Source organism: Elephantulus edwardii, unplaced genomic scaffold, assembly GCF_000299155.1.
Source record: "Elephantulus edwardii isolate Elephantulus edwardi_28Jun2011 unplaced genomic scaffold, EleEdw1.0 scaffold00102, whole genome shotgun sequence".
Classification (NCBI taxonomy): domain Eukaryota; kingdom Metazoa; phylum Chordata; class Mammalia; order Macroscelidea; family Macroscelididae; genus Elephantulus; species Elephantulus edwardii.
In genome coordinates, this window is record NW_006399852.1 from 9,693,731 (window position 1) to 9,719,948 (window position 26,218).

At 40.9% G+C, this 26,218-nt stretch overlaps 1 protein-coding gene across 1 annotated transcript in view; it reads right to left on the reverse strand.

Annotated features, from left to right (window-relative positions):
• The window catches only part of PHACTR2 (phosphatase and actin regulator 2), a 270,673-nt gene extending 245,537 nt beyond the window's left edge, over positions 1–25,136 (reverse strand). The window contains exon 1 of the mRNA XM_006891663.1: positions 24,996–25,136. Coding sequence (XP_006891725.1) covers positions 24,996–25,008 — 13 coding nt within the window. The 5' untranslated portion in view covers positions 25,009–25,136. The remainder of the gene's footprint in view (positions 1–24,995) is intronic.
• Between the last annotated feature and the right edge of the window lie 1,082 nt (positions 25,137–26,218).

Sequence of the window (26,218 nt, forward strand, 5' to 3'; positions counted from 1 at the left end):
AGGGCCAGTGATGCTAAGAACTCAGAAATAAATGGAACTGCTACTACTTAATCAAAATAAAGTTAACAAAAAAAAAAATCATGAATTCAAGCACATATACTTGAATGTTACAAAAACAACTCAGGGCCACACAGGGGGTGGGAGAGTCTATGTATTAGTATTTTAAAGGAAAGGATAACAGTCTGAACGTTCTGGTTTCCCAGAGCACAAAAGATAAGGGACAACACATGAAAAGGGAAGGAAGTGGGAGATGCCAGAAGCAAGAGCATTGACCACAGCAAAACGTGGCAGCATCTGGGCTGCAAGAGGAAAGAGAAGTGCAAAGACCAAATGCGGAGAGGCCAGAGACGGTGGAGCCTGGGGACGCTTGACCACTTATGGCATGGCTGTAAGGATCCCATAAGTTAATACAGTCAACATTCAACATTCATTAGGGGATGCACGAGTCCATTGGTAGCTTAAAAGTGGCTGCTAACTGCAAGGTTGGAGGTTCGAGTCTGCCCAGAAGCTCTGCAGAAGAAAGGCCTGCTGGTCAGCTTTTGAAAGACCAGCAACTGAAAACCCCACGCAGCACCCATCCAGGCCCACCCACTGACGTCGAGCCAGCTCTGATTCACAGTCACTCCACACTGGGTTTCCGAGGCTGTAAATCTTTATGTGAGGAGGCTTCCCATCTTTCTCTTGCAGAGCTGCTGGGAGAGTTGAACTGTAGACCTTTTGGTTACCAGTACAATCACGCACTCCTTTACGGGGATACAGTTCTAATTATATGCCCATAGCGCCACCATGTATGAGTTGCCTTGACAGCAACTGGTTTGCTTTTTGGTTTAGAACAAGGATAATGACCATCAAGATGAGGAATGTGAGGCCCAGGCATATAACCACAGCCTCGTGCCAACAGGAGAGAGGCAGAGCCAGGAACTGGAATCTCCTCTTCTGACTAGTCTCTCTTCACTATTCCACAATATTCCAAGCGTTAGCATATATTCAATCTGAGCAACTAGGCAAATTTACTACATATTTTCAGAAGGGGTACAATCTATGATTTTTCTCATCCAACACAGAATTAAAATGCTAGTGGTTGAAGGGGGTGGGGTATGCTTCCTAAGACTTCTCCCTTCCTTCGTCCTGTGTTGTGTTTAGGAGAGGCTGGTTGATACATCGACCAGCTGTGCTTCTGCACTCAAGGGATTGAGAGGGCTCAGGGAGCAGGGAAATGTATCAGGTCTTCCTGAGTTTTCTCTGTTGCCAACTCATACCAACTGGAAAGTTGCTAGAAAAGCACATACAATACTCCTAATGTCCTCTCTTGGCCTGGTCCATCAGCCAGGCATCTGCCTTGGCCTATAACATGCCCAAATTCCCTACCAAATACTTCATTGCCTGCCCAGGAACTGAATCTCCATGCTCAATCGCTGCGTGAAAACACCAGGGTTTCCCTAAACTTCCTCCTCTGGTCCTTTCTCTGGGGTCTGCACTGCCTCCGCCACCTGCTGCCCACCTGCTGTGCAAACATCTCCTCTTCACAGGCTCGGTTCCCTAATTGATAAGCCTCTGCTGGAATGTCCAGCTGATTCCCATGTCCTGACCACCTAATTGCATAGCCTTGTATAGAAAGCTTCAGATAAAGGACTGGGACAGTTGGGGTCCGTGGATACTGTGACCAAAGCCATTTGGCTGTCCACCCTGAGAAAGCTTCTGCAGCCAGGACAAATATAACCCCACTTCCCTGAAAAACAGTATAGGAGGCTCCCTAAAGGCTAAGTCTTGTTTGGTTTCTCTTTTGCGTAAAAGTCAGTGGGAATCAGATTTGGTCTGACCTACGGCTCACAGGTTGGCAAGTGGCCAAGAGTATACACAAACAGACTTGCGTTTTATACGTCAATGCCACACTCTCTGTGTGCAGTTAAGCGGTACAGGCGGCTGCTCTCCAAAACAATGACCAACATCTCTGCCTTGGCGTCATAGCTGCAAAAGGAAAACTGACCATCTGAAGTGTTTATACAATTCACTGGAGAACTGTGAGAAATGAACTCCATCTGTAAGCCTTTTTGAAGGCAAGAGGGAGCTTATGAAAGTATCTATAGTATCCTCAAGCATTCTCGTCTTCCATTGAGAAAACAGTTTTATGGGACTTGATTTTGTTTCAAAAGAACCCAGGCACCCCAAACTGCATTAAGAGTTTTTGTAGCCTTGAGGTTGCATGGATACCTTCAACAGAAAAAAAAGCACACATCTGTTAGCACGAGACACCATTGTTTAGAGAGTGCTAGGGTTGCAGCAAAAAACTGACATAAACCAGGACATTTGGATGTGAAAGGTGGTGCTTCCTGCTAAATGCGTGCTATAAAGCTCCTGGCTTTCCACAACTCTGGATTTTAAAGGGAGAGCTGGCTGTAATGTTCAATTCTCTGGGCTTTTTTCAAGGGGAAGCATAGCCTTGCCGTGTTATTTAAACAAATGTCTTTTAACTTCCTCAATTTAAAGAAGTGACCTGGGAGTTAATGAATGCTGCGAAATGCTTATTGTTTGGGAAAAGGGTTGGCTCCACCTCTTGACATCTGTTCTGGAAGTCTCTTAGGCCGGCATGACGGGCACTCTGACTACTAACGCCTCATATAGGAAACCAAAAATATTTTCAGTCTTTCTATCACGCTGATCCCTTTCAAAGGTCAGGGTTGGCACGCTTCTCTTTTTGAAAATGCTCTAAATTAAGCTGCTTTTGAAAAACGGAGGGCTGCCAAATTTCCATTACTAAATAAATAAGATCCAAATTTACAAGATGCGAACAGTGGTATGCAGCAGACGATGCATCAAAGGTAATACAGAACAGCAAAGTTTGAAGCAGCACTCAGTTAATGACCACCAGCCCATCTGTCGGTTTGTTGGACTGCGGTGGCTCGGGTGGTGCTGCGATGCCAGAAGCCCTCCTACTGGCATTTCAAATTCTAGTAGGGTCACCTACTGTGGATGAGATACACAGGAGTTTCCAGACAAACCAGAAAGAAAGGCCTGGAAAGCTACTTCTCAAAATTAGCCAGCGGAAAGCCTTTGGATGACAACAGAGCATAGTCCAAATCAGTGTTGGAAGGTGAACGCCCTCGAGGCAATGAAACAATCCAGTGGCTCCAGCAATGGATAGGCGTGAATGTGAAGATGGCACCAGGTTGGGCAGCACTTTATTCTGTTGTTCTTCGGATCATCATGAGTCATAGCCAACTCAACATCAACTAACACAGTGGTTAACGAACTACCTAGAACTCAGTGCATGCTATCCCACAGGGATGAAGAGAAACACAGATTTCCACACTGCTTCTCCGTAGCGTTCTCAGAGAGGAGCAATCCTTTGTTTTCTGGTCAATGCAGACCTGCAGTAAGACGTATCAGGATGCTTTCTAAATGGTACAAGACCCTCTTGACTCTGATGTCATGCGCTTTCACCTGGACAACAATCAGCTTAATAGCATGCATTTGGCTTGAGTCACTGCATCATATAGACTGACCATTCATCTCACCAGGGGTATATAGTAGACTCTATGTAAAGGATCTCTGGTGGCCTCATGGTAAGAAGTTGCTTTGTAATCACAAAGGCACAAGGTTCAAATCCCCCAGCTACTCTGTAGGAAAAGATCGAGCAGTCTCCTCCTGTGCCATTTACTGCCTCTAAAAATGTGCTGACGGGTGAGCTGAGAGTCGGTTCTGACCAGACAACGTAGTGGACTCATCCATGACATTTTTCCTTTTTTTGAAAAAAAAAATACAGCTATCGTTTTTCCCCCATGGGAAACAGATTATTTCTTTTTAATTCCACAAGTGATTCTCATGGGCTCCCCACCTAAGGACCATGGTTCATCTAGAGTTAATACTACTGTGATGACTTGCACATGGCTATGATGCTGGCAAGCTATGCTGGTGGGGTTTCAATTACAAGCAGGGTCTCTCCTAGTGGACAGATCCTGGTGCAGCTTCTAGACTAGGACATACCAGGAAGGAAGCTGTAAGTATCTAGAGCTGAAGATTAGCTGATGAAAACTCTCAGAATCAAAACAGAATGTTGTCTAATAGTGTGTCGAAGATGAGTCCACAAGATCAGATAACACTCTAAATACACAGTGGTTTCAACAATAGGCTTGAGGACAATCACAACTGTGAAGGTGGTGTAGGGCCAGACAAGGGTTTGTCCTGTTATAAAGGGACTTCCTGGTCAACTCAGAGTCAACCAGCAACAAACTCGGTGTAAGGGCGACAAGCTCACATCATTCAGTTTGCCAATAAAAACGAGTCCATATATTCTATACAGGTGACGACAGCACAGTAAAAGGTACTGAAATAAAAAAAAAAGACTTATTCCAGCTAATTTATTAAGTTTTGTGTGTGTGTGCTTACTGAGTACCAGTCTTCTGCCAGGCACTGCATTAGGTGTTGAGTTCTTGAAGATGACGTGTCCCTGACATTGAGGAGTATGTGGTCCAACTGAAGAGGCAGACATGTGACAGTACATCTGCTGTTGTTAGGTGCCATCGTGTCAAGTATGACACAGAATGACTCTCTGAACAACAGACCTGTACCCTGTCCTCCCCAGTGCCGTCCTCATCATCTCTGACACACTTAAACCACTGCTGCAGTAACTGTGTTGGGGGTCTTCCTTTCTTACTGACCTTCCATCTTTTCAAGCATGACATCCCTTTTGAAGGAGTAGCCTCTCCTAGCAACGTGCTCCAAGGTATGAGAGACGAACTTCATCATCTTTGTCCCCTACAAACACTCTGGCTGCACTTTTTCCAAGACATATCCATTTGTTCTTCATGGCATACTCAGTAATCTTCTGCACCACTACTCAAAGATGCCAATTCTTCTTCTGCCATTCTTGTTCTTGTCCAACTCTCAGATGCATAGCAGGGGAGTCGAAAGGCCATGGCCTGAATCAGGTACACCCTAGTCTTCAAGCTGATAGCAGACTTCCCCAGTGCAATACATCTCCTTGTCTCCTGACTGCTGGTGCCAAGGATGTTCATTGTTGATCCAAATAAGAGGAAACAATTGTTACCTTTAATCCTTTCTCCATCTATCATGGTGTTGTCTGTTGGCCCCACAGTGAGAACCTTTGTTCTTTTGATGTTGAGATGTAACCCACACCAGACGCTGGGGTACATCTGAGACATACTGTAATAAGGGTTAGGAAAGTGTTCTGTGAGAAGAGTGCAGGCATCACTAGCTCTGCTCAGAGGGCTGTGGAGGGTGTCACAGAGGGGCCTTTACACTGGCTATTAGGGTCTTAGGAATGAGGAGGGGTTTTCAAGACAGGATGAGGAGAGCAGGAAGGAAGGGCATGTTTCAAGCATGTCTGACACTGGAGTACAGTGAGTATGTACAGATTGTCTTGAATAAGCGGTGCATGAGTGAGGGAGAGGTGGGAGAAGTGGTGGGTGGATCAGGAGAGAGGAGAACGACATTTTTTCGACTGTTGTTGCTATGTGTCGTCAAGTTGCCTGTGACTCACAGCAATCTTAGGCACAACAGCTCTAAACCATGCTCTATCTTGAGCCAACCTTATTGTCTCTGACACACCTACCCCCATTACCTCAGTCATTAAGTCAATCCATCTCATCGAGGGTCTTGCTCTCTTGTGCTGTCCCTCCACCCTTCCAAGCATAATGTCCCACTTCAAGGACTGGTCCCTCCTTGCAGCATGTCCAAAGTATGTCAGATGAAGCTTCAGAATATCAGACTCCAAGGAGCAGCCTGATTTCACCCTCTCAAGGCCAAACCTGTTTGTTCTCCTAGCAGTCCATGGTATATTCAACACTCTTCTCCAGCACCACAGCTCAAAGGCATCAATTCTCTTTCTATCATCCCTAGTCATTATTTTAAATACCTTAATTCAACATCATCAATTTTTCTTCAGTGAGACAGGAAAGTATTATAAAAGATAGTTTCATGGATTCTTATTGTTAAAAGGCATGTGCCATTTTTTTAAACCAAAATAATCAGAAAAACAAGTTATGAAAGTATCCCTTTTGAGTTTTTTGGTTTGTTTTACTTAGTATTTAAGGTCACCATGCTGTCAAAGTTCCCTGAAGTACATCCTGGCGTGTGGGGGTAGATGCATTTAGCGAGGGAATATAAGGTGGAACAGACCTACCTCTCTGTCACTGAAAAGTTGGACACCTGTGGTGAGTCACATGCTACAGCCAACAAAGCCTGGTATCTAACAGCAGCTCTGACCCAGTCACTTGGAAATAAGACACAGTCAGTGATGAGTAAGTCGTGACAGTGCTATTTGGGGCTTAATAATGTACCTCTCCTATTATACAAAACGTGACAAGCGCTATTTAGCATCTCTCACTAGTTAAAATTCACGTAGAAGATCTCACTGGAAATAGTTTCCCCCACTGTGGTGAATCGTCTCTGTTAATGTGCCATTTATTTAAGAACCACTGGAGGCAAAAATGACCTTCCTGATTGGAAAGTGGTGAGGAAACTGCCCCATTACGGCTTTCTGTGATCTGGTCATACACCTCACAAGATGAACTGTAAAAGCCCCAGCTCATTTGGATTCTTTCTTATTATGTCTTTAAAAAAAGAATAAAGAGGTAAGTTGGGTGAAAAGAAGGGTAACAAACAATGAAGAGTTGGCAAGATAGTGTAATAAATTAATGCCATTAATCAATGGTAATGGGTTAAAATGTATATGAATGAGTGAAAACCCAATATATTTTTTCTTATTCTTTTTAAATTTTATTTTATTAATTTTAATGAAAGTTTACAGAGACTTAGGGTTTCCAGTCTTTTCTTGTTGCACTTTTCTCCCTGGCCACCCTCTCCCCCAATTCACTCTTATCCTTGAAAAGTAAAAATCTTTCATTGTTATGCAATCCCTCCCCACAAGTCCACTCCACTGTGCAGCCTTCACTCTGGACTTCTGTCATGACAAGAATATCCATTCATATATTCCTTTTAAACAGTTCTCTCCCTAATCTGTTTCAATGCAGTATACATCATCCCTCCCCTCTTTCTCTGTCTTCCCTCAACCCCCATGTGAGTCCTGTTTTACAACAGTGATCCTATGCAATATTTGTCCTTTTGTGCTGAGATATTTCACTTGGCATAATATCCTCCAGGGTCATACATTTTGCATAATATTTTATGAGTTCCTTGTTTTTTCAATGCTGCATAGTATTCCATTGTGTGAATATACCAGAGTTCTCTATCCATTTGTTAATAGGCACTTGGGTTGTTTCCAGCTCTTTGCTATTGTAAACAAAGCTGCAATAAACATGGGTGTGCATCCAATAAAATTTTTAAGATTTTACTAAAAAATAAATAAACATAATAAAAAGAAGCATTCTTTACTTTGTGCTCTATTCTTCTGCCTCTTTCCTTGGAGATTTTGTTCATTCTCACAGCCTCAGGAACCACGCAGAAGCAGTTCATTCCCACAATTCCTCACATACACTGGCCTCTCAGAGTGGAAAGAAGGAGAGGGAGGGATAGACTGGCAGCTTAACTCTATTAAGTATTTACTGAGCATCTCTAATAGTGGCTCTCATCTGCTTGTCCATTAGAATGTCCAGGGAGAGCTTTTAAACAAACATCAACCTCTGAACCCCTCTCTGGGGACTGTGGTTGAATTGGTCTTGGGTGGGGCCCAGGAACTGGCATTTTTTTCCAGGGCTCTTCAGGTGATTCCCATGAGTGGCTGGAGTTCAGAAGCACCACTCTGACTCTTTGGAGGAGAAAAAGCATGTGCATCTTAACATCTAACTGGGAAGAAAAGACTTAAAGGGAGAGGAATCTCTTGCTGTTGTTGGTGTGTGCGGTTGGTTGAGAAGTGAGTCATGGCTGATCCTCTATCATGTTTTAGAGGCAGGAAATCCCATGGGACGAGACTGCCCATCCTTGTTCCTTACAGCAGCTGGTGGATTTGAACCATGTGCTTTTGAGACTGAAGCTTAGCACATTGTGTGGAGTGATCCACCAACCCTGGGGGAAGTCAAGGCTTAGAGACCATTTGGGACGATTTCCCAGGGATGAGGCAGTGGCCTTAAACAGAGGTGGGACTTGAACAAGTGCCCTGCCCTCCAAGCCCATGGCCACCACATCTGTCAGGAGGCTGTAGGTGCACTTCCCTCTTAGAAGCCTCTATCTCACCTGTCTCTAATCGCTTTTCCGATGTAATTGCTTGAAATGATCAATCACACTGTGCCACACCTCTGTATTGGCTGTTGTTTTTAGTAACCACAGAATGAGCTCCAATTCACCATGACTTTACGTATAGCAGTTAGTTAGCAAAACGCTAACTGGTTCTGGGCCAGCTCCCTGCTCCTAGGTACATGTGAGTCCAGTGCTGTGGCTTTTGTGTCCAGCGATGTCATGAAGGGCTTCTCTTATTTTCCCAGCTTTTAGTTTTGGAAATAATTTAATTATGTGATGTTAAGCTTAGCTTGGTTGCCACACATCGCAGGTGACTCAATGGCACATAACAACAATAACATAGTATGACAGGTTTGGAAGCAGGAGTGGCATCCACTTCCTAAACAGCATGCCTCTGGAAACTCTGTGCACTTTGATAAATGTCGGTGGTTGTAGAGGGGCTTCAGGCCTGTTGTTGATAGTGTCATTATGAGTCATGCTCAGCTCAGCAATCAATAACAACAACAAGCTTAGTTTTAAAACTGGAGTTGGTAAACTGGGCCTTTGTCATTTAATTTCATGGAAAACAATACTGATGCTTTTGGTGCATTAAAAAAAAAAGAGAGATTGCAGATTAAAGGGCCCTTGCCTCTTTTCCAGAATGAATGACTCTTTTTCAGTAATTCTCATTAATTTCCACATACGTCTTTTCAAATTTTATATTGACCCGTGAATCCTAAAATATCTGAAAACTGCACTTTGAAACAATAACCTCATAAATGTTATGTCCACCAAGGGAAGATACTTTCAAAGAGAGCTTAGCAAGTTTTCTTACAATTTGATATACATTGTACAACAGGCTGTTATTGTTGTTACATGCCACCAAGTCAGTATGATACATAGCAACCCTGTGAGCACAGACCGGTACCCTGCTTGGTCATGTAACATCCTCCTCACCTCCGATATCCGTGAGTCCATTTTTGCAGTCACTGTGTCAATCCATCTTATTGAGGTTCTTCTCTTTCAGTGACCCTACACGAGAGTCCTATTAACAATAAATTCAAAAGTCCATGACAAATAGGTGCTATGAGGAGCTGTTTATAAATAGGTTCAGTTATACTGTTACACTGAAAGTAGAGTTCATTTGAAATCTTCCAAAGCAACACATTCCTGCTAATCTTCAAACGGTGCTTATAATAGTTCAATTTCATATGCCTCAGCTACTTGTTTGAATTTCCTCTGTGCTTCTTCGTTATTTTAAGGATTTTTATCAGCATACCACTTCAATGCAAATTTACAACATGCCTTTTTGATATCTTCAGGTGAGGCATGGCATGTCTCTGCACGCCTGGAACTTCAGAGTAATCCACCAGGCTTTATCACGTTGTTGGAACAAGTCCTCAGGAGGTTCACAACCAGAGACAGTGAGGAGGGCAGACCGTGTTCTACTGATCTGGCAAGGCTCCAACTGGTGGAAGTGATCTAATATGGAATCTTAAGAAATGAATCTACTAATCTGTAGTGTTCCCTCAAAAGCTTGATCTCTTTGGAAGGAGACAGAAACAGTAAAAGAATCTGTATCACATCAAATTAAAAAAAAATACATATACCTATTTGAATAACATCTGCTAACGGTCTTAATATCAAATACAAATGTTTGTATAAATTATTGTAATGGCATCATATTTCAGAAGTAGACTATTCTACAACAAGCATTCTCTTTTACAAGTTGTCATAAATGTATGAATATTTATGAGGCACTTCACAACTGTATTTTTTTCTTACCCTATTTTCTTATTTCTATTTAAGTCTATTTGGAGAACTCTGGTGGCATGGTCCACAGTGAATTACACGGCTAATCCAAAGGCCATGCCTCGTAGGTGGTTCGAATCCACCAGTAGCTCTTTGAAAACCCAAGGGAGGGTAAGCTGTGAGTTAGTTCAGTGACCCGATGGCAATAAGTGAGTGAGTGATTTGTGTATATGTAGATAAATGATTTTTGACACTGATATTTAAAAAATTAATACTCTTTTAGAAAAACTGTTCTAAATTAATTACATGGGACATTCAGTTTAACTTAGAAAAGTGTTTATTACACACTTCACTGGTAAAATTCTGGCCTTTTGTGCAGAAGACCTGGGTGTGATTCCCAGACAATACACTTCCTGCACAGCCACTTCCTGTCTATCACTGGAGGGTTTGTGGGTTGCGATGAGGCTTGAACAGGTTTCAGCTGAGCTTCTAGACTAATACAATTAGGAGTTGGTGGCCTATTTCTGCAAGTCAAGTCTGTGAAAACCATATGAACCATAATAATTTAATACACAATGAATCCTAGGGATGGTGCAGGACAGAGCACCTCTGCTACCCTTATGGATGGCGTTTCCATACAATCAAGATTGACGCTATAACTGTGATCAGTATCATTCAGTGTCTACTACAGCCAAGTCACTGTACCAGTGTCTGTGAAGATACAAGGGAAAAGCATTCTTATGTGCAACGCAACATAGTAACACGAAAAAGGATGGATTGAAGTTAACTGAGCTCTGGTGGTGGAGTGGTATGAACTGTCAACCCAACGTTTGTTTGACTCCTCCAGCCGCTCCATGAAAAAAGATGAGCACTCTCCTCCCATGTGATTTACTGCTTCTGAAAACTTGCTGGAGCGTCAGCTATGAGTTGATTCTGACTTAACAGCACATAAAAACAGTATTGTCAAGTGTTCTTGTATGTAAAAACAAAAGAAACAAACAGTATTGTCAAAAATTAGCTGGATTCAGGTTTATTTGCTGGGGACTCAGTTTCTTTACGTATAACTTGTAGAGTGACTGCAAGTAGTAAAGATGTAAGCTCCTTGCCATCAGGTCAATTCTGACTCACAGCGACCTGAGAGGTCAAAGCAGAACTCCTCATAGTATTTCTGGGTTCTAATCTTTATGAACCTGACTGCTATCTTTTTATCCCTATAGTGGCTGGTGTGTATAAACTGCTGACTTTTCCATTGTTATTATTGTAATAATCTATGGCCATATCATCCGAGCATGTCCAAGCTCATCTCATTGTTGTTGTTGTGTGCCATCAAGTTGGAACCAAACTATAGCTGACGCTCCAGTGGCTTTTCAAAGACAGTAAATTGCATGGAAGGAGACTGGCCATCCTTCTCCCACGAAGCAGCTGGTGGATTTGAACTGTACATCTTTGGGATTTCAATGTAGTTCCTTGCCACTAGGCCACCAGGGCTCCCTGCTCTTTTGGTTAATAGCCCAATACTTAGCCTGATGTAGTACCACCAGGGCCCCTAAGTCACAAAACCACCACACTCAAACAGAGCAGATTCACTACCACTGAGGCAATTCTAATCCACACCATCCCTCTGCTGGTTTTCTTGGGATGTAAATCTCAATTGAAATAGACTGTCTTCTCTTTTTTCCAAGAAGAGACTGATGGATTAGAACTGATGTATTTTTGTTAGGAGCCCAACTGGAAATGAACTAGTCCATTTGGGATCCTTTAAGATAATATGTTGTTGTAGTTATGTGCTGGGGAGTTGGAACTGACTCATCCCTGACCCTCCAGTGCATGAAAAGAGAATGTCCATTATATTCCCACGGAGCAGCTGATGGATTTGAACAGCCTGCCTTTGGGATTGTAGCACAGCTCCTTACGCACTAGGCCACCAGAGCACCCTTGAAATACTATGCACCTTTGCGTCAGAATCAAGTCAGATGACCATCCAGTAGGTTTTCTGAGACAGTAAATTACAAAGGAGAAGACTGCCCATCTTTCTCTCTCAGAGCACTTGGTGGATTCAATCTCATGCCCTTGGGTTGGCAGTGCAACTCTTTACCACTAAGCCACCAAGGCTATTTCAAGATACAATAGGTATTCCAAAAAGAATTTTAAAAAGTTAGTTTCCTTTCTTCCAATACATGTAACATTTGAACATGTTTGCCTCTGTTACATAGGTCCTTTGTGACTAATTTTAAAAGTAGATCATTGAAAAGTAACTTTTTACAAATGAAATTGCATTATCATTACTTTCCATAACCCGTCTGACATGTTAGCTTTGTGTTTGCGTTATACAGGTACCATCAAGTTGGGTGTGACTCCCGGCAACCCTGTATATAACAGACGCTTGGAAAAGTAGTGCTTGATGTTAAGTGCCACTGAGTCGACCACAACTAATCACAACCCTATGAACAACAGGTCTGAACTCTGCCATCATGATCTCTGATATACTTGAGCCCTTTGTTAGAGTAACTGTGTCAATTCATCTTGTTGACAGCCTTTTCTTTCTGACCCTCCATTTTTCCCAGCAGCCCTTTCTGACAACATGCCTGGAGTATGTGAGATGAAGCGTCACTATCCTCGCCTCTAAGAAGCACCCTGGTTACAATGTGTCTAAGACAGACTTGTTTGTTCTTTTGGCAGTCCAGAGAATATTTAGTACTCATCTCCAACATCACAACGCAAAGGCAGTGATTTTTATTTTCCCATCATCCTTATTTATTATCCAACTTTCAGATGGATATTAAGTAACTGAAAATATTATTACTTTGATCAGGTATACTTTATAACACACTGGAGAGGTCATTGACAGTAAAATTTACCAATGTGATACACCTTTCAATTTCCTGACTGTTGAATACCAAGGGTATTGATTGGGATTCAGGTAAGATTAAATCATTGACAATTTTAATTTTTTCTCCATTTATTATGATGTTGCCTATTGGTCCAGTGGTGAAGACTTGTTTCCTTGATGCTGAAATGTAATCCACGCAGCAAAAAGAGGAAGCTCCTCAAGGAGATGGATTGACACAGTAACTGAAACTATAGATTTAAGTTAGGCAGCGATTATAAGAATAGTGGGGGATTGGCAGAATCTTGCTCTGCTGTTGGTTTTTTAAATGCACCTACATATTATCCTAATCTGGTCACCTAATGTGGGTAGGGAGTTATGTGGCCAACACAAAGGCACTGGGTTCATATCTGCCAGCTGTTCTATAGAATAAAGGTGGGAAATCCCTTTCAGTGCAGTCTATAGCCTCTGAAAACCCACTGGAGGGTCAACTGTGAATCAGTTCCCATTCAACAATAATATGAGAGACAATGTCATAAGTATAATTGAACCCTATCACTCTGAAAAAAAAGTTTAACTCCTCAGTCTCTTTTCTTCTTATGTCGATCTTATTATTCAATGAGATGTCCAAGTGGCTAGACAGAAATTCCAGAACACCTAATAATGCCTACAAAAAAATTAACCTATACTTAGACCAAGGCACTATTGTCCATACAGAGCAAGGGAACACTGCATGGTTTAAAATCAAGAAAGGTGCATGTCAGGCCTGTATTCTTTTTCCAAGCCCACTCATATTGAGAAAATAATTTAAGAAGCTGGATTTTATGAAGAAGAATGTGGCATCAGGATTGGAGGAAGACTCATCAAGAGCCTGTGTTATGAGGATGAAACAGCATGCTTGCTGAAAGCGAGGAAGACTTGAGGCACTGCTGCAGAAGATTAAGGACTACAGCTTTCAATATAGATTACATCTCAATGTCAAGAAAGCAAAAATCCTCACCACTGGACCAATTCACATCATGATAGATATTGTCTACGATTTCATTTTACTTGGATTTACAATCAACATCTTGGTACCAGCCGTCAGGAGATTAGGAGACATAATACATTGGGAAAGTCTGCTTTTATGGACCTCTTCAAAGTCCTTAAGAGCAATGATGTCAGTCTGAAGACTAAAGTGTGCCTGATTCAAGCTACGGTCTTTCCAATCACTTGCTATGCATCTGAGAGCTTTACAATGAATAAGGATGACAGAAGAAGAACCACTGTCTTTGAGTTATGGTGTTGGAGAAGAGTACTGAATATCCCACAGATTGCCAAAAGAATAGATATGTCTTGGAGAAAGTACAGCCAGGGTGGTCCTTAAAAGGCAAGGATGGTGAAGCTTCATCTCACATAATTTGGGCATATTGTCATGAGAGCCTATTCCTTGAAAAGGGACATCATTCATGGAAAGGTAGAGGGTCAGTGAAGGAGAAGACCATCAATGAGATAAAATGATACAGTGACTGTGGCAAGGGGCTCAAATGTTATGGGGAGGATGAAGAAGATGCAGGATAGGACAGGATTCATAGGCTTGTTCATAGGGTCTCTATGAATCGTACTTGACTCCATGACATCTAATAACAAAGGCTTCATACAAGGAGTAAGAAGTAGGAGAGATCCTGATATAGATGATTAAGGTATTTAAGTTTTAAATAATCAAGTATTATTTGGTTTTGTTCATAGAAAAGAAGAGTTTCCTAATTCTAAAATAAATAAATAAAGTATTTCTTATAAGTATGAAATTGGAAGCTAAAAATAAGCTGAGTAGAGGAAAAGTAAGGTGAAAATAAAATCCGAAACCATGCAAGAATGATGGGGTTTTAACAGTGATGCTCTGATTGGAATTATCTACCTTGTAACTTGGAGAATCAGTGGTTAATATGATTATTAAATACTGCATTCTATAGCCCATCTGGGGAATTCACAACAAATACTACTATAAAAAAAATTTCTATTGTACTTTTTTTTTTAGCCTTTTAAGAAACCAGCTTAACTTTGCAATTTCCAAACAGCCTGGAAAATAAAAACTTATTTAAAAGACTAGAATAAAAAGATGGAAATGGTGCCAAGCTCAGCTTATAATTGCCCTAGAAAGTATAGTTCTTAATATCCTGAAGAATTCATGTACAATGGCGCATAATTTAGAAAGTGTTGGATTATTAATGTTCCCTTTCCACCTCTAAATAGTCTCAAGGGTTCCGCATGTCTTTTTCTAAACTCTCTTGTTGACTTAAGCCATTTGCATAGCATTTCTATTTTATCTTATGGTTATAGAAAAATCAGGATTCATGCTGCCTTTGGAAAGATGAGCAGTAAGAACAAGGAAAAAAAATTTAAAAAGAACCAATTCCAATGATCCTAAAAAGAAGAAATAATAAATCATTAACTCCCCAAGATTCACACTTCCTATGGCTGAGTTGGTTCCAACTCATGGGACCCTCTCTCAGGGTCCATCAGGTTTCTGAGGCTGTAAATCTTAACTTTCTCTCAAAGAAAGACTGGTAGATTCGAACTTCCAGAGACTATGCATAGCCCATAGCATGCTACGCTGCTAACCCAAAGTCCTACAAAGGAGTCACTCACTACGGTAGAAATGAAGACATTGTCCTGCTTCTATGCACTCTTGATTAAGGTCTTGGCTTCCTCTCAGGACGCTGAAATCACTCTCCAATTAGACGGGAAACTAGAAATAAACTTCAGTGCTACTTTTAGGGTACTTTATGTTTTAACATCAAACTATTAATACTTGTGACATTTTTGTTTTAAAGGCTTTTGTGATTGCTATAATAATATTGACACTCTGAAAACAGATGTTCCCCAAAGTAGACCATTTATCAAACTTTAATCTTGCACTTAGAAAAACATTTTTACATGAATCCCAAGTGCCCTTAGAAATACTTATTTTTTGATAGACTTCAAAATATTAACCCTACACAATGGATTTTATAATAAATCCAAAGGAAAACACTGTGATTATTTTTATTCTATAGTTAATCAACTATTTGCTAGTAAATATGTATATAATACACAAGATAGTTAAGAAAGTAAGAATGGATTTTCTCCAGTGTGTATTCTGTAGTGAGCTTCACTGCTAACCCAGCAGTGGTTCAAATCCACACGCAGTTCTGTTTGAGAAAGACTCCCGTACGATTTGCAACCTCTAAAAACCAGCTTGAGGGTTAGCTGTGAGTCAGTTCCAACTCCAAAGCAATGAGTTTGAGGTTTTTCATGAAAAAGGAACAAGTGCACACTCTATGCTAACGCTGATAATCTTCCAAACAAGCAACACATACAAGTACATAAACAAAGTACTATTATCTAGATATCCAGAGTCCTCAAAAAACTCATTGCCACCGAGTTCATTAGGTGTCAAAGCGATTCTCCACTGGGTTCTGAGACAGTAAATGTGTGTGTATGTATGTATGTATGTATGTATGTATGTATGTATGTATGTATGTATTTTAAGCAAAGATGCTTTTATTGGGGCTCTCGGGTGAGGTTTACTGCCCCAGGCTGGAGAGAGGGAGGAAGGGTCAGAGAAGTTGCATGTGGCCTGAGTCTGTAAATTTTAATGGGAGGTGACTGTCCCTTTTCCACCTCAACCAACTACTGGTGGATTATAATGGAAGGGAACACTCAGACTTCTCGGTAGCAGTGCAAATTGCTAGGGACTACACCACCTGCTGTTCGTTATTAGTCCCCAGGTCATGTCAACGCTGAGTGCACTCACTGGTAACTAAAACATTGGTGGCTTAAGTCTACCTAGAGGTGCCTAATTAGACAAGCTTGGTGATCTTCTTTCAAAAAATTAGTCCCTGAAAATCTCATGTAGGAAAGTTCTCCGCTGACAGACATAGAGTTTCCACAAATTGTAACTGACTCAATGGCAATATTTTTTTATATATAAATATTACACATATATGCACATGTGGTTACGGCTACGTGTATTTTGTTGTTAGGTACTATTGAGTTAGGACTGACTCATAGCTAACCCTCCAGCGAGCTTTTAGAGGCAGTAAATTGTATAGAAGACTGCCTATTCTTCTCCCTTGCAGCAGCTAGTGCATTTGAACGGTGTGTCTCTGGGTTGGCAGTGTAACTCCTTACTACTAAGCCACCAGAGTTTTCTTACATGTATATACTGCATTTTATTTCTAAAAGCATATTAGGGAGCTCTAGTGGTCTAGTGGATCAGGAGTTGCCATGCCAATCCCAAGACAGGTGAGTCAAATTCACTAGCTGCTCTGTGTGAGAAAGATGGGAAATCTCCCTTGTGATTTCCAGCCTCTGAAAACCAGCCAGGGGATCAGCTATGGGTTAGTTCTAACTTGATGGCATATAAACAACAACAGAAGTATAATAGGTAACAAAATAATGGGCAGAACAAAGTCTCATAGAAAGCAAAAGATTAGAAGATATTTAAATGGTATAAAAGAGAGTTTACAATTGTTCTAGAAAGCATCTACTTTCAAATCAAATTCATTCATGTTTCATTAGATAACAGTTCTCTGTTTAAAGTTGTTCAAGAGCTTTGCCACAGCATCAGGGGAGACACTAAGGTAGAATATCTTGTTAACGCTTCCAGCCAGCTTGGGTTGAAGTGCCCATGTGCTTGTATTTCTTATATAGCAGCCTGGTCATCACCCAAGTTATTCCAGTGCTGAAGGGCATGTTCTCTGGAGGTGATCTTATCTCTACCTGTGCTGAAAGATGGAGCAATTGAAAGCCTCTTTTATCTACACTATTCGATAGGCTCTCCTACAAGCCCTGTGGGATCCAGAAAACATTAGCCTTTGCGGGAATTGAGCTAAATTAAGTATGTTTAATATAGAAAAGATTTTACATTTTTGGTGTAACAAACAAAAAGCCTTCATTATCTCAAAATTCACGGTTAGCAAGGACTTTTCTTTGTGTGTGTACCTTTTTGTGGGTACAAAAAATGCTCAGTGAATAGTTACCCTGGCTAGCAGGCAATATTGAAGGTATTTCAAATTCATTACCTCCAAGATGGAACTCATTATCTGTTCCCTAAAGTTCCCTTTGCATTCCACAGTAAGGGCAACAAACTATTAGTTTTAAAACTAGAAATTGTAAAGGTCGTCTTTGACGTTCACTCCATCTGTAACCATCCTGTGCTCTACTTGACCCACAGCCAAGCCACTTCTCAATCCCAACCCCGTCATACCACCCATATCAGTTTCCAACTGTGCTCCTTGGACAATCACGTAGCTATCCTGGTGTTTACCTTTCTTCCCCTCCACTTGCATTGTTTCCACAGAGGCATTCTGCTAGACCATATATCTATCTATGAAGCAATCTTGCTTAATCTTTAATGGTTCTTTAAATAGCATGCATAGAATTATTTTTATATGATAGTCATTGGGTAAAAGGCTCTGCCAGTATAATCTTCTCTATTCTTTCTAATAATCCCATAAGGCATTATTGTTAGGTACCACTGAGAGTGGAGTCAGCTCCACACTGAATCTGCCACAGGGCCAAATACTGCCCCAACCTCACAGTCTCCACTCCACTCAGAGCACAGTGTTGTAGCCATTGCATCAGTCTTTCCTGCTGAGGGTCTTTCCTCTTATATTTACCTTCACTTATTCCAGGATTTTACTTTTCCCCTCCTGATAGCACGCCCAAAGGACATGAGACAAAGTCTCACCATCCTTACTTCTGAGGTGCTTTCTGGCTCCAATTCTTCCAGGACAGATTTAGTTTGCACTTGGGTCAGTCTATGATATATTAGCCACACTCTGTCAATATACCATTCAAAGTTATCAAGTCTTCTTAACTCTTTTTTATTCATAGTTCACCTTTCACATGCATATGTTGTTGTGCACAATTGCGTGGGAACCAACCCATACAAAGTCAGTAAAAATACTACGGCTTGTGGCAAGTGCACGTAGGTTTTCTAAGTAATCTCTCTACTCTTTGGCACTTTAAAGAGGTCCCTGGCAGCATTTTACCTAATGCAATATATCCCTGATTTCTTGACTGCTATTTCTACAGATGTTAACTGTAGATTCAAATAAAATGAAGACAGATGAGTTAGTGTATAATGGCTTGGACTGCAAAGTGAAAGGTGAGTGGTTCAAATCCCCCAACTACTATGTGGAGAAAGATGAGCAATTTCCTTCTATAGAGATTTACAGCCTTGAAAAGCCAAGAGAGGGTAGCTATGAGTCATCATGACCTCAAGGACAGTGGGTGGTTTATACTGGAAGTACAGGCATGAGCTCCAGTTACAAATGGAAGAAAGTAATACACACAAGGTTCAAAGAACTTGTTCAGGGTCACTAGGGAAGTAGGATGTAGGGCCAGGGTTTACTTCACATTATCTGATTTTGTGTGTGTGTGTGTGTGTGTGTGTGTAGTTTGTTTGGTTTTTTTTTTTGTTTTGTTTTGCTTTGTTTGATAACTAACTCCATTATAAAACATTACAACAATCTGGCTCCTAAATAACTCTCCAGCCTTTTTTGCAGGAAGCTACACCAAGGGACAAAAGCCCCATGAGAGGAAGCTATTCGGATGGCCAACAGACACATGAAGAAATGCTGAAAATCACTGGCAATAAGAGAGATGCAAATCAAAACCACAACGAGACACCATTTCACTACAGTAGCAGTGGCAACGTTTAAAAGAACAGCAAGTAATAAATGTTGGAGAGGATGTGGAGAAATAGAAACTCTAATACATTGTTGGTAGGATTGTAAAATGGTATAAGCATTCTGGAGGACAGTTTAGTGCTTCCTCAAAAGGCTGAACATAGACATTTCATATTACCCAGCTATTCCACTGCTTGGAATATACTCAGAGAAAATGAGAACAGAGGCACAAACAGAGACTTGTACACCAATGTTCATAGCAGCATTATCCACCATTGCAAGAACATGGAAACAGCTCAAACATCCCACCGTAATCAAATGGATTGAGAAATTATGGTACATTCACATGATGGAATATTATGTAGCACGCAGGAACGAATTTTGTAAATTACTACCTAACTTGGGAGGGACTGGAGAGCATTATGCTAAGTGAACTAACTCAGTCCTATATGGAGAAATATTGTATAAGATGATTATTATAAATATGTATACTGCATGGAAACAGATGAGGGCAAAAACTGTTTAAAAGGGATATGTGATTAGGTATTATTGTCATGACAGGAGTCCAGAAAGCTACATAGTGGAGTGGACCTTGGGGGAAGGATTGTAAAACAATGAAATAATTTTTCCTTTACTTTTCAAAGAGAAGAGTGTATGGGGTGGGGATGGAAGAGGAGGGGTGGGCAGGGAGAAAAGTGTAACAATGAATGAATGAAAATCTAAAGCCTCTGTAAATTTTCATTAAAATTAATAATAATTTTTTTTAAAACGTGGGGGAAGACCATTATTGTAGAATGAGCATGAAGATTGGTGGGCGAGGGTGGGAGCAGAGGGTTGAGGATGGGTGGGGTGGGATGGCATTAATCATAGGGTTGCACAATTTGATGGGTGGAAGGGTATGTATGAAGAAATGGGAAAGATCCAGGGTGAAATATAATGAATATGAACTTTGTAAATAAACCAAAAGAAAATAATTTTTTTAAAAAAAGCCCTGTGAGTCAGTGGGTTAGAAAAGTAAGGAGAAATGTGGGGTCTCCTGGAACTTGACCCCTCTGCTTCAAATACGTGTACCTTTTCATGGCTTTTCCTCCATAACTGAAGTATATATATACCTCAGAGTTATTGCTGGCTTGGTTCCAGACTCCCACAATAAAATAAATATCGCAATAAAGTGAGTCCCATGAACAACCATGGTAATAGCAGTGAAAAAGTCAAGCCATGCTGCCTTGTGAAATGTTTTATCAAAGACCTCTTTAAAGGGCAAAAGAGCAAGGATGTCAGTTTAAGGACTAAGGCACACTTGACTCAAGCCATGGTATTTCAATTGCTTTGTATACATTTGAAAGTTAGACAATTAACTAAAGATGACAGAAGAAATAGCTATATCTTTGAACTTTGGTGTTGGAGAACAGTACTGAATATCTAATGGAGTGCTGGGAGAACAAACAAGACTGTTTTAGAGGACATACAAACCGAGTGCTCCTTAGAGGCAGAGAGGGTGAAACTGCATTTCATGTCTTTCGGGAATGATGTCAGAAGGGGCCAGTCCTTGGCAAAGGACATCATATTGGGAAAGGTGGAAGTTAGAGAAAGAGAGGAAGACCCTCAACAAAACGGATTGACATGGTAACTACAATAATGGGCTGGAGGCTGGCTGAGAGCAGGAGGCTGGACAGGACAGGGCAAGGTTCAGATTAACTGTTCTGGGGACACTATGAGTCCTTGTCACCTTGATGGCATCGAACAACAATGTATATGAAAGACACCTTTTGTGGTCTAGTCAACAGGGACTTGGCTGCTAATCCAAGGGTTGTACTTCACTGCAGGTTGGAACCCACCAGCTGTTTAGAGGGAGAAAGATGGGAAATGTCCTCCAGGGAGACTTACAGCCTCAGAAACCCAAAGGAGGTCAGCGATGAGTTGTTTCTGATTTGAGGCAAGAAGTTGCTGGGCTTTTTTCCTACTTTATCAATCATTACATCCTTCTCCAGAGACTAGCTTCTTCTGATAACATGCTCAAAGTGTGCGACTTGAAATCTCACCATGCTTATTCAGAAGGAGGACTCTAACTGAACCTCTCTGAAGAGAAATTTGTCCTGGTAATCCATGGTATATTCAATACCAATATGAAAAATGTTTGAAATATAAAAAATGTGACACAGAGACACAAAGCAAGTATACACTCTACAGAAAATGGCACTGGTATATTTGCTCAGTGCAGGGTGGCCACAAACTTCCGATCTGTAAAAACAGCAACAAATAAAGACACACTTTAAAAATAAAATCTGCAAAATGTGCAGTTAAATAAAGTACAATAAAATTAGTTCCATTTATATCTTGATCTCCAGGAAGGAAAAAATAGTCTACTAAGAACTTTTGATAATATTCTACTCATGTAAAACTTTCTATTACAATTTAAAAAATTGCTTGCCAGATACGCACTACTATCAACTTTGCACAACTCAGCCATAGGCACCACTGGATGAAAGTTAGATGGAGAAGTAGCAGCTCCCCTCCCCACAAAACAAAACACAACAAACCTGTAACAAGACATGAACAACCCAAAGGCAGTGAAAGAATACTTTCAGCTATAGCTTTCATCGCAGGTTCATTTTCACAAGGGCCATCCATCTGCATGGCTAAGGAAATGACAAGAAGAACCACTCATTTTGGATTTTTTGAAATCTTTTTTAAAAACAGGAGAAAAGGTTAGATATTGCTATAATGACCCCGCCGTACTACACGCGCGCACACACACACTGTTTAATAAATATTTTATTGTTATTCCAGGAAAAGCTTTTAAAGGAATACATAAGCCAGCAATTATGAGGCAGAGCTGTCTCCTTCTCAGGAGCAAGAATGTCAGCTGTTTGCTGCTGAGGAGAGGATGGCAAGACTGCTGAGGGGCGCATAGCACATAGAAACAGCCAGCATCCCAGGCAGCTCATCCTCCCTGGTTTGACAATGACAGAAATATCTCTCTCTCTCTCACACACACACACACACACACACACAGAGAGAGAGAGAGAGAGCGCTCAGACGTAACATCTTGTGTAATTTTAATAAGCTGGAGTTCCAAGGGTTGAGCACACCTACACTTGTGTGTCTACCTCGCAATTACCCATACCCCAACACTCAAAGCCTTGTAGAAAGTAGGCTTGCCTCCCTGGCACTGTGGTTAGGGCTGGAGCTCAGCTCTGAAGGAGGCTCCTCTCTTCAGTGGTTGCACCCAGTCCTGATTAGAAACATCTAGGCAGAAATTCAACGTCATTATCCTGTTAAAATTAAACTGGAGAAACTGCAGGGCTCTAAGTTAATTGGATCTCTTGGTAGAATGTTAAAGGTGTTTCAGATGGTATTTCTGCCCCCCATTTGGTTTTTGGGCCACTTACCAGTATTATCTTAAATTACCTATAGTCAATACAGTTTATTGGAGAGAGAGAGAGAGGGAGAGAGAAATGAATGTGTACAGTTTCCTGTTATAAGAAGGCTGCTTACATCATCACAATAAGTCCTTTTAAGAAAAAGTGTCTAATAGAAAAAGTTATCATTACTGCTAGGCTCTCAATGGCTAGGAGGAAGACATTGTTTCTGAATCTATCAGATAATATAATTTAAAAACTTATCCATCAGTTTAAAAAAATGTATTTACCTGCATTTGAGATAATATCTCAAATCTTAAGAAGCACCTTGTTGTTTTTAAAAGCCACTCGGAACATTATAAAAAAAACTCAAACTTTCTAGGAGCAGTTGCATTTTATCAATGGTATTTGATATCAAAACTGAAATCCACTGCCACCCAGTTGATTCTGAGTCACAGTGACCCCTTAGGAGAGTGTGGCCCTGCCTCACAGGGCTTCCAAAGCTGTAAATTTATTATTTTTTTTTTTCTTTTCAGAAGAGACTGACTTATCTTTTTCCTGCAGAGCAGCTGGGAGATTAGAACTCTGAACCTTCAGCAGTCCAATGCTAAATCTACTGTTGTTGATAAGGCAAGGAGAAAGGATGTTTAACCCCCAAAAAAAAAAAAAAAGAAATAATAACCTCTCACGTTTCAAATTCTACAAAAAAAGCAGAAGCAGTTACAGTACTTGGTGTTTTGTTGTGGTTCCCCCCCCTCTCAAATGGCCTTTAAATAAATATATGAGTCAGTTAAGCAAGGCTTTTTTACTTGTACTAAAGTGATAATTCTGCGAGGACGTCAGTATAATTAATTGTGGGTGGCAGAAGTTTTAAATGAGCCTAAATTAGGGATCCTGGTTTGTTTGTTTATTTATTTATTTATTTTACCCACTCCATTGCTGTAATTAGAGAAGCTTTGTGTTGATTTTGAAATTGTGCCTTGTCATGGAATATCATTTGTACATGCTTTTATGACAAGCCCTACAGCATATTTTTTTAATGACCAAAATGGGAATATAATGCATGCATCAATCTGGTCTCCTTTCTACAACTACACACACACACACACACACACACACACACACACAGCCTCTCCTTTATACTTGTTTAGTCCGTGACCCTGTCTTCTTCATCCTTAATATTACACTCTTTCCACTTATCTCAGTGCCTTCCATGACAAAGACAAAATCATTTTAATCAGTTTGATTCCAAGTGGATCATTTAATAAATGAACTCAAAACACTCTGCTCTTCTTCCCCACCCCCCAAAAATCTCCATTCACTTATGCTGCCTTTGCTGAGGGTGGAAATAGCTCACTTTCATCAGCAGAGCTGTTTTACTAAAAATGGATGGTCTTCCTGTGTGGATTGTGTCTTAAATGATGTCTCAGGGCACTGGAGGGCAGCAAGGTAGAACTGGGGGCAGATGAGTGACTGAACGGAAGTGTGTCAGCAGATGGAGAGCCCACACCATATCTGGGAGACTTCTGCCCTTCATGTGGAGAAATGGGGGGCAATATCACCCAGGGTAACCTCTTAAAAGTTCAATACAGTGAAGTGATCAAAGAAAAAAGTTCCACAGAAGTAATGCCATGCTATTCCTTTAACTGACACTAAAATTCTTTAAGACATGTTTGTCAGCTGATACGATCTTAAAAAAATGCCTTTTAACAGGTACATGATTGACTATTAACATCTGTACTCTGAAATTAGAATATCAGAGGGAACTGAGACATTTGCAATATTGGCTTCTAATAGGAAGACAAAGGCATCTGATGCAAGCATTCTTATGCTACCACTCTGTGCATGCTGTTTGGCTTCTCAGCATCAGGTCCATGCACCTACCTTTTCCATTCTTTAGCAATAGTTTAGTTGTTCTGGCTTTGTTTTTTTTTAAAAGAAATAAACTATGTGCATTTTTCACCCACTGTGGTGAGCACAAAAAGATCAAGCAGCATACTTCCTGCAGCCTAAATCAAATAACAGTGTAGTCTTCAGAAAAGAGGAATCTGGAATTACAAATCTGTGTCCCCAATTCCTAAACTTCAAAGCAAACCCAGCTCCTCTTGTGGACAACGCAGTGGGGTTTGCATATTCCATGTCTCCCAGGCTCCAACGTTTCAGAGCAGCCACAGAGGCGAGAGAATCGGCAGAGCTGCAGCAGCAAAGGATGCAGGCTGCAACCGGACCTAGCAGCGAGGGGGAATTCGAGCTGGTTTCACCTACCGGCATTGTCCATGTCTCAGAAGTGGCGAGGCGAGTTCTGAAGCCTGGCAGTCGGGACGCGCCTGCTCGTCTTCTGTCTAATGAAGCACCCTGCCCTTCTGCTGGTTATCAGCCCTTGCTGGCACACAGAGCATACTTCATGCACTGTCTGCAGGAGACACCGCCAGGAAATTTATATCTCCAAGGATGACAAACAGCCATTAGCTCCATTACAGGCTGATTAAGAGAGACGGAGCCTATCAAGTGGATACTTGAATCCACTGGGGTTTTCACCTCTGTTCTCAGCAGAGGAGGGAAAAAAAAATCACTGCAATGTTGAATGTGCTGTACATTTCAGCAAAGAAGTCCACATGCTCTGCAGAATGTGGTGCTTTTGTAAAAGGTACCCGAGCAATATAAGCAGGAAGAGGCACCAATAATTGAAGGTAAACAGAAATGCTTTAAAACAAGAGAAATTAGCCTCTCTCTGGGGTTAGCTGAGTTATGGTCCAATTTTGAACACAGAGATGGCTGAATGACTGGGCAACTTTGCCATTGCAAATTCAAAGTGTTGTTTTATTTTATTCTTACTTTTTTGGGATAGTAAAGAGGAACAGCCCAAACACTTGAAAATAAAGGTCATCTGTACTGTTTCGGCTCTAGATAAATGCAGCGATGCTGAGTATCACCATCACATTTTGATTATGTTGTTTCCCTGTACCTGGTGGGAACTTTTGTCCACTAAAATCTAGCACAGATATTCAAAGCAATTTTGCTCAATGTGACCAATACCATAAGTATAATTGTCAAAAGACAGTGCAGGATTTTAAAATATGTTACAATTTGTGATCACCTAAGGTTTGGAGATCTGAGAATAAAAAAAAAATGCACTTATAGACACAGGGAAAAAATTTCTTTTAATTTGACTATATTAGGAACCTCAGAGACAGAAGAACCTGGTTACAGCCTCTGGACAAAGGGTGACAGAGTGCAGGAGTTGCGTGTCATGTACTGTGACTGGTAGGACATGAGAGTCTTGGACAACACACCTCCACATTTTCTGCATTTTCTCAGACATAGTACAAAAATTCACAACGGCCTCATTTGACCTCTGATAACAAAGAACCCATGGTAGAGAAGGCTTGACAAGTTGTTTTTTATTTTGATAGGTTTTCCAAAGACAGTATCTTAGTGGTGTCATATCCCCAAAGTGGTTAAGTGTGAAGAGTAATTCATTTTGCCAT